The sequence below is a fragment of the Thermobia domestica genome, chromosome 1, assembly GCF_964235325.1.
Source record: "Thermobia domestica chromosome 1, izTheDome1.hap1.1, whole genome shotgun sequence".
Classification (NCBI taxonomy): Eukaryota; Metazoa; Arthropoda; class Insecta; order Zygentoma; family Lepismatidae; genus Thermobia; species Thermobia domestica.
Window position 1 is genome coordinate 22138655 of NC_137454.1, and position 9960 is coordinate 22148614.

The 9960-nt window shown below is 38.4% G+C and overlaps 1 protein-coding gene across 1 annotated transcript in view; it reads right to left on the reverse strand.

Annotated features, from left to right (window-relative positions):
- The window catches only part of LOC145661551 (uncharacterized), a 28349-nt gene extending 19258 nt beyond the window's left edge, over positions 1 to 9091 (reverse strand). The window contains exon 1 of the mRNA XM_081727027.1: positions 8520 to 9091. Within this exon, the coding sequence (XP_081583153.1) occupies positions 8520 to 9091 (572 nt within the window). The remainder of the gene's footprint in view (positions 1 to 8519) is intronic.
- Between the last annotated feature and the right edge of the window lie 869 nt (positions 9092 to 9960).

Genomic DNA, 9960 nt, shown 5'->3' on the forward strand with positions numbered 1-9960 from the left:
TCACGTCGTTTAGCATTGGTTTTTGCGATATCAAATCTTGGAATACGGGGACTTCTCGGACGGCCTGAATACAAAACATAAGCAAAATGTCACCTTTGGTACGTGGGCCTCTTCTTCAATCTAAGGTTCTACCAAGTGGGCTTTGTGGTAGACAAGCACCTTGTGGCTGGGTTTTCTCTAGGTCCTCTCGTTTCCTTGCTTTTTCGTCATTACACCATTATCATGTGTCTAATATTATCATGCATCTAATACCATCTTCTTCTTTAACCTTGGTGCACAAATGTTTAAATTTTTTGTTTTAGGAAAAAAGCACGTAACGCTTAGCATTTCACGTTTTTTGTTACGAGAAACATCAGTCATTACATCAGTTTCTCTAATTTTCTCATGGTTCTACAATCTGTTTACTTTATGTACTTAATTTATTGCTAATAAAGTGTTTTCTTCATCCTGTATGGAAAGAAAGTTTTAATTACCTTTTTACGTGCTTGATTTTAATTGTTCTCATTATTTTTGTTTTTGTCTCTCTTTGTTAAGCTGAACAAGTGAAGTACTTATACTTTTATTTTCGATTTTGCTCCGTAGGTTTTCTCGGTGTAGTTCTGTTTCCTTCAACATTACCATTCCACGAATTCATCCATCATCATCATTTCCTTTAATCATCGTCTTCTTTAGCCTCTAAAAGACATAATCGTGGGGCTTTAAAATGAAAGAAAGATTTCTGTTTCATCAAAAGCTGATATCTCTAATAATGAAGTTGAATGTCCAACTTTTGCATGTTGCAATTGATAATGATCAGGGACATCTTTAGGGGAGATCCGGAGAGGACACAATTGTTCCCTATGAGTTTGAGAAACACATGCGTTTTAATACTTTTACACTAATACATTAACAAACAAAAAATAAATAAATAAATAAAAAATGAGACCCTTATGTTGGTGAAGGCTTGAAATGATGCTACTAATATAGAATTATCATATCCATGGGATATGGTGGCTAAAAACTGTCAATAATGCTTTGCGCTGTGCTTTGATGTCCTTTCCAACGTCTTGTCACATAAGAACACTGCACTGAGAAAATTTGCAGGGTTAAAGCAGCCAAAATTCGGTTGCTAGTAACCGTTTTGCTTTGTCAATATACATATAACACACTGAGCCCTCATCCGAGTATTACTCGGTTAGTTAATCTTCGCTCATTTGACCGAATAGTTGGCTAATTTAACCAAGGGGATTAGTTGATTGAGTACGTAAAGGTTATTAAGGAAAAAATAAAGAAATTGTGAACGCATGAAGGCCATTCGGTGTACCGTCCGACGGGTTAATAGATTAATACCTTAACACACTTTGTTTTTAAGTTGACTGATTCACCGAACGTGCCTTATTAACTTGTTTAACTACTTATTACTAGGTTTTACTTAATTTTACTTGTTTTACACGCTTAACTCGTTATTTCAGTAACCTAGAACTATACGGCGTAACAAACATTTTGGCATTTGAAGGCGGCGCTCCAAGTCCCCTTTAAATGCTGCCAGCAAATGAGAGGCCAGCGGTATTGCCACGTTTATTATGCACACATCCACGTCTATCCCCTGTCAGCTGATCGCGCAGTAGTTTGTCTGCTTACCCATAGCCACACCCCTTTACCACTTGGCAACGTCGCGCCAGAGCTTGCGTTTCATTCGTTTAGCTGAAATACCAAGATGTTTGTCACAGGCCTTAGTAGGCAACACATGGGTTAATAAAGCAAAGTACGGCTTAACCGAATACTTGCTAGTAACCCAAAGAATTTCTTGAAAAGGGGTATTTTCTAACAGAAATCCAGTTATAGCAACCGAGTTTTTATTTAACCCTCACTTAGTAAGCGAAATATTTTCTCAGTATGTTTCAGTAGATTTTGAACCACACACAACACTGATAGTTAAAAATTCCACACATTTTACTGGATATTTTAATCCGTATTTCGGACGGATCGAATGTTTTTTAATAATGCAATTTTAAAATAACAAAAAACTCGAATATTTATGTATTTACATATCATTCTAAACTGTTCTTAATTGACTTTTGTAATGAAAAAATGATCACGGTGAGAATCTATGGGCAAAAACTGTAAAATAGGATCACCGAAACCCAGTTTCAGCTATTGACAGAAGTCACATCCCTAAAAATCGTATTATCTCTATACTTAAGAGAATTAGTACACATTTTTATCTTAACAAACTGCATACAAGAATTAGAACAAATTACTTCCGTTAGCTTGAGCGGTAAAATATTAGTTTTTAGACGAGAAGTTTTAATATAGGGTAGATGCCTCTTGCCTGTGATCGAATAATGGCCGCTTTTACAGATAGACGCTTTATCGATTGTACTACTCTGGTTCTTTTTCATAAATAAAGACAGGTACCCTCCAAACCCATAGGCCCGACGGTCACTTTCCCGGGGGCCCACTAGCAAATTACATGCACTATGTGAAAATTTTGCCCTACGGGCACCAATACACTCGCATACTCAGAGGTTCATAATGCTGTTAAGACGACACGAAAAAATTATATAAATATTTGAACGGTGACATTGTAGCACCATGTATTAATAACAAATACATATGTACTCTTAAGATAGGTGTACTAGAAGGGAGACACGCTGTCTCGATGAAACAGCGTTTACCTCAAGTGTGTGGTGTCCCTGATTCGATTCCAGGCCAAGTAAGTTTTCGGTGGACAACATCGTGTCCGTGGGTTTTCTCAGGTTACTCCCGTTTCCTCCCACATTACCATTCCACCGATTCTTCCTTCAGTATTGGGTGCCGCTGTGGCTCAGTGGTACAGCGTTCATCTCTGGTGCATGGGGTTCTTCGTTCGATCCTTGCTCGCGCTAAGTGATTTTTGTGATGGACAAACCCCGTGGGTTTTTTCGGGGTCCTGCTGTTTACTTCCACTTTCTTTATTCCACTATTTCATTCATTTCTCATCGTCACCGTCTCTGTTAGCCTACCCAGCATAACCATGAGACGTAAAACTTAAGGTTGTCATTTCATTTTTTCTTCGGGTCGCGGTGGCTCAGTGGTAGAGCGTTCCCCTCGGGTCCTTGGTTCGATCCCAGCTCACTCCGTGTGGACTTTGTGGTGGACAAACACCGTGCTCGTGGGTTTTCTAGGGGTTCTCCCGTTTCCTCCCACTCTCTTCATTCCACTATTCCATTCACTTCTCATCTTCACCGTCTCCTTTAGCCTAATCGTGGGAATGAGCTCCTCCGTGGCTAAGTGCCGGTGGCAATAGCCGAGTGGTCTCGGGCGTTCGGCTTCGGATCATGAGGCGCAATCCACTGGGGGTTCGAATCCCCCTGAAGAGCAAGGTCGGAATTTTAACTGCCCTGGATTTTTCTGTGTTTGTGTCCCTGTCGTGTTTGGATTACGCAGAAATTGCGCGAATAGCCCATGGCGAACAGTATCCCGGTTGGGACGAACTTTTTAACAAAAAAAAGCGGTTAGCGTACGCGCCTTTGGCGTGGGAGACCCGGGTTCGATTCCCGGCGGGAGCTCATGTGGTTCGGATTCCACGTTAATCAGTAGGTCCACGTCTCATATAGCCTCGCTGCTGAAAGGGACGCTAAACTAAAATCAACTCAACCTAATCGTGGGACGTAAAACTTAAAGATTTCATTTCATTTTTTAAATTTTTTCTTCCATCATTATTCACTTGCCTTAATCATTTGTCTTCCTTAGCCTAAAGGGCATAATCGTGGGACGTTAAACTAAAAGATTTCATTTCATTTCATTTTAAGACACTAAAGGCACTTGAATACTGACAGAGACAAGCAAATAGACAAATTCTAATTGGAACAAACTTCGCCTATGTTCACATAAACAGCAGTCCACTGGAAACGGTAGTTCGAGGAGCCTTTTACCATAACTATACTCACGAACCTTAATTTAATAAACTAACACACTTTTCTCCTCTCTACAGACTTCTTTCACCAGTCCTATCTAGTGATGAGCGCAAGAGTCTTGGGCTTGCAGTTTTTGCAAGAGTCCTGCATGCAAGATCAAGACCAAGACCAAGACCAGGAATCCTGATGCAAGAGAAAGACCAAGACCAAGGGGTGCAAGACCTAGATCAAGACCAAGACCAAGACTCTTGCGCAAGATTCTTGCACAAGTACCGACACTACTTGAATTTTTTTCATAGAATGTAAAAAAGGAGAAAAATCACTACGTCTTTTACTTGAATTTTTTGGCTTCAGTAAAAATGCCACTGGAGTTTTATGCAATCCGTGTGAGTCGATCTGCCCCTGTAGCATATAGCTACAGTATATCGTTTCCTGAATTGCTTGTTCGCATTTTCTGTAGATATTGCTCCTTTTTAAGCCACACAGGTGTCATCTTGCGCCACGTAAGCTATTTTGGTGGACAAACATCGTGTGCGTGGGTTTTCTCAGTTTCTTTTCGTTTCCTCCTACTTTTTTCATTCCACCATTTCAGTCATTTTTCATCATCACCGTCTCCCTTAGCCTAGATGCATAATTGTGGGACGTTAAACTAGATACTTCATTTCATTTCAAAGCATACTAGTGGTGGTCTTGTTCCAAAACTGAAGAGAAATGTAGTATTGAACATCGGTAATTCCGTACACCATAGGTGCTGACTACATGGGTATGGCCTTGGCTCCGAGACTCAAGCATAAGATTTCTTAAAAGGAAGACTTGCAAGACTCTTGCAAGCAAGACCATGACCATGACGGGGTGTGCAAGACCAAGACCAAGATCAAGACCAAGGATACCAGTACAAGACCAAGACCAAGACTGGGTGTGCAAGACTAAGACCACCATTTGCTCATCACTAGTTCTATCCTTACTTTTGAGTTTCGTCGATACTTCACAGCCTTACCAACAACAGGAAGCAGACCAGTGGCCACTCTTGAGGGAAGTCGCATCATCAAAAATTTAAATTTTATTCTACTAGCTAAGAAAAGAAAGCTTACTTGTAGTTTCTTTTACTGTTGTCACTTACGAGGAATCTCCATAAACCATGAGAGTTGAACTTTGACGAAAATTAGTGACAAGATTCAGTTCGAGTTCCTAACTAACGTAGTAATAGTCACACGATGCGCAATTGCTTCGTTGAGCTGCTACACCAACGCCATCTTGAAATCCAGTAGGCAATGTCCAAGAATACCCTTTTAACACAAAAACGGAAAAGCTTTTGGTAGATCTGACTTCAGCGTTGTAAACCGGGGTGGAGCATGTATATGTGAGAGTACTTCCAGTGCATGATCGCCATCTTGAAAGGCGCCATATTGAATCGCAGTAAAATATGATAAACGGCAAGGGGTCATGTGGGGTATCAAATTTACTCCTGAATCCATTTCAGTAACCAAAGTTTACATGCATGTATCTGTTTTCACTTCAGAGTTAAAGAGCTCATTCAACCACAGGAACATATAAAAACTGTGCGAGTTACATTTGTGTTATAAATCCCGGTCGTGCGAGCAGTTGCAGGGTTTTACTAATGCAGTAGTAGTCACTTGATGTACAATAGCCACTGTACTAATCAAATCTTGAGCCTAGTAAGAGAAATCGTTAATTAAATTGAAATGCCTGTAGTGAGAAATCGAATAGTAGCACTGTAACAAATTATACCTATTTCGAAGTGTGGTATATATGCAGTGTTTCAAAACAACACCGACAACGTTTGGGAGGTGATTCCTTACACCAAGGTAAGACAAAAAGTATAGACCAACCTGGGTGCAGAAATGCTTCCTTTCGGAGTTATAGGCTACCGAAAACATGAAAAAATGAACTTTAAAGATCCATAGCTCCAAATGTATGGGACCTACCATACTCGGGTCAAGACTTTATTTAGGAACTAGTATATGCCCTATCCAAAAATATATGTCCTGGAATCCTAAGGCATTCACGAAGCAATTTTTATAGAGGGAGTTTGGCTACGGTCAGATAATTGGAAGCACTCTCCAGCTGCCTTTATAAAATTGTTGCGGAAGTATCGCAGGATTATGAAATATGAATATTTGAATAGGGTACATACTAGTTCCTAAGTGAAGTCTTGACCCGACTAGAGTAGGTCCCATAATTTTGGAGCTATGGACCTTTAAAGTTCATTTTTTTCATGTTTTCGGCAGCGTTTAACTCCGAAAGGAAGCATTTGTGCACCCAGGATGGTCTATACTTATCTTGGTGTCAGGAAACACCTCCCAAACATTGTCGCGATTATGCAAAGCAATTATGCTGTAATATAAATTAGATGCAACGGCACATACGACTTTACAAAGATATGTCTCGAAGTTATTAGAAAATTAATAGGTAAATTATTAGAAAAATAATATGAACTGGTGCACATAAGCAGTTATTAACCTACTAACCTTTTGCTCTTCAGTTGTGATGATGGAGATCCATAACGAAGTGATTAGAACACAACACCCTGGAACAGTACAAACACTTAACAAATGCACTTTCGTCAGAATCTTCATGACCACTGACACTATTTTCTACTTGCAACGTAGTCTCCAGTGCATTTGTAAATGAACCAACTATTGCTCTTGTGATATACCCACATTCTGTAATGCATATGCAAGTGTTACATGATGAGAGATATGGTCCCGGAAGTCCGTCGTTCGATTCTGGTGGATGTCACTTACATTTATTTTTTTTTTCTTTCTTCAAGAATATTTGAAATGTAGCCTCAAGCTTCTTTGAAGCAATTTGTAATACTTTTCTGGTTCATTAAACTAGATGCAATGGCAGAAGTCCTTTACCCTGCACATGTCTACACCTTATTCCTTGTCCTGCCTTTTTCCCCTTACTTGCTACTTTTCACATTTCACTTCGAGTCATATGTCAGCTATATTTTGTTTTGTCACTTTGTTGAGTCAATATTCTGATATTGACTAACATGCCAGATAATGCTCTTTTTACTGAGTGAAGTGATTTATATCCGCAAACATAAACATTATTTTATTGTGGAAATACTTATTTTCTACGTTATCAGCTATATTGGTGAGTTCACGTTGGACGATGTCACCTCCTGTGAGGTTGATTGAGGGTAATGTTTGTGGTACTGAACTTTGGAGGTTTTTGTCCTAAACCTTCTAGAAATTTCTATTTTACGTCAAGACAACGTGATTGTGGGTGTTCTCGAACATTTAAGTTTTGTTGCCTTTTATGGACAGAAGAAGAAAAGGGGTTGGGTTTTGTAAAACCAGCCTTTGAATAAAACCACGGACACCGAGTTTGTCGAGGAAGTGGGAGTAAGATTTTGACGGAGAAAACATCGTTAAACGACACGTCATGGAGCTACTTCGATACTTGAAGGTATTGTAATCAGCTGACATATTGAAGGAACTTTACATTTAAAACCACTGCAATTCTTCAAGACCTAACATTCTAGTCTACCTACCCTAATTCTGCTGCATCTTTTGAAATATGTATTTTGTGTATTTAATTTATTATTACAACATTAACCCTGTTAAAGCTACATCCAAAATTTAGTATCTTTTGCATTACATGAAAGAATTATACAATTTAATTATTCATGATTCCAGCTTTTCATAAAAGCTGGTGGTGGAGACAACATCCCCAATCCGTTGGGCAACGATTTTCTTACTGTATTAGGTTGCCTTCAGTGCATACCGACTCTATGTACGGTGATGCAACACAAGCATGCACTTTAGAACTGGCGCACAAAATTGATGATACACAACAAAATGCATTTTCATTATGAAAATTCTGTCATATAACTTGTTCGGTATACCACAAACAATGAATTTATGTCAAAAATAATCTTCAAGTTCCAGAATTAAATGCTTATACTCCAGATAAAAAGTATACATCAAGAGGCGGAATAAATTTTGTGGTTTTTGGGGGTATAACTTCAGCATGAATGTTTTTCCCATGTAACAATTCTCGCACGTCTTTACCCATCTGTCCACTCCACGAGTCAAGCAACAGCAGGGAATCCTATTTCACATCAGCAATAAAAACGTCTTTTAGCCACCATTTGACATGTTCGAGAGTGAGTTTACCTGATTTGCTCACATCAATAACAATGTTGAAATGTATGTGACTGGTTAACTGTTGTTTCACTTTGGGTCCGAACACACCTTTAGGCTCCTGGAAATATATATATTTGTATGTGTGTCAGCTGTACCGGGGAAATGTGAATTAGGATGATCTATGCGTGGGCCACTGATGCCAAAGACTGATCGACTGCTGTAGTGTGTTTCTCACCTATTTCTGACAGAGTTCTACCAGAGGTCATTTCGTACTCAAACCTAGACTGATCAGTATTAAAGATGCATTCACTGTTATACGATTACTCATATATTATGTTATTAATTTTTCACAAAATTTTATGTATTATCAAGTAATTCAACTTCGTTTTCAACATCTTTCTTCGTCACAAATTGAATAATCCTTCGTGAGCGAATCCTGTGCTCTTTTTAAAATTTCTTGAAAGCACAAGAAGGACGGGATGGATAGTTCAATATCCTCGCTGTCAGAACCATACACGCTTACAAATGATAATCATGGACCGTAAGTCTTTTAGTGCGATAATTGTGGAATGTCTTTAGTACTCCGTATTTGAGTTGTGACATGACATGAGAGAGAGGAGGTTTGTTATGGAACTTCAAAGCCTTAGACACGAACGCCGTATTGCAATTGAATTTCTTCGCTGCAACTGCAACAGTGTTGCGTTTCCCATTCCTTTTCAATAATGCAATGTGCTCCTGAATTTGTTTGTACTTGTTGACGACAACTTCTGTTACACCTTCAGATATAGTCCGGCTTGGAGATGATATCTCATACTTGCTCGTAGAAGGATCACTTTCACTAATTGATGGACTAGTTATCTGTTCCAAATCCATTTCGTTTTTTGAATCTTCATGTTCACTCTCTGTGTCAGTGTCTACATCTAATGTGTCACTAACTGTTAGAGAAACGATACCATCATATTTGCTTGCTATCACTTCAAGCAATGTATCTGCAAATGTTTTATCTTCTACCCCATTCTCACTCACGACACTATATTTTTCCACCACTGTTTGATTTAAAATGTTAACTACGTTTATCGGATTACTTGTTTGCATTTTATGCACAGAATGAATGCTTCACTGGTCCAATAAATGCGTTCGTACCGAACGTCACACGCCTACCCGCACCAAAATTGCTGTATTACTACTGTTTGTCATTCGAAGACAGACACCATACACCTCACTGCACACCCATGTTGCAATTGCCTATAGGAAAGCACTCTAAATTCTGCGTTCTATGTTTTAAATCCTTAAATAATAGTCTAAAGTCAAGAGAAGTAATAAGTCTACTTTGTCAGTTTTTAATAATGAGGAGTACAATATTGGGGAAATTCACCACATTCGCATAGAGTATTTCAAACACAAAAAAGAGCCATACATATTATTTAATGCTCGTAACTTACCAATATGTAGAGATTTGTTCAAAATAAATCGTATCGACCAAGTTTACGCACAATTGAGACATTAACTTTTATTCAAGACGCAACAGTGATGTATTGCAAAAAAAATTACACATACAGGTCGATTCTAACATATGTGCAAATCATGCATTTCCACGGTGTGGAAAAGACTGGAATAAAGTGTTCACAATTACAATGTATGAAAAAATGTATTCTTTAAAATAAATATTACCTTTTTAACCAATTTTTGTGAGTGTTAAAGCAAATGAATAAATAAGTCCCAAAATAAATTTCTTGAGTTGTCAAGTACGTGATTTAAATAATAAATAAATCCTCGGACTTTGAGGATCATCTGTTACAATTAGTTATTTATCACAGTTTTGATATGAAAACTAGTCTTGTCCTTATTATAAGCCAGCTTTTTATCGTTAAAGGTAGAAAGATACAGATTTTTGATTATTTAATATTGAAGGAAAAAGCAAGAAAGAGGCTTGTTTTATGGATTGCAATTTGGTTTTGAATCTT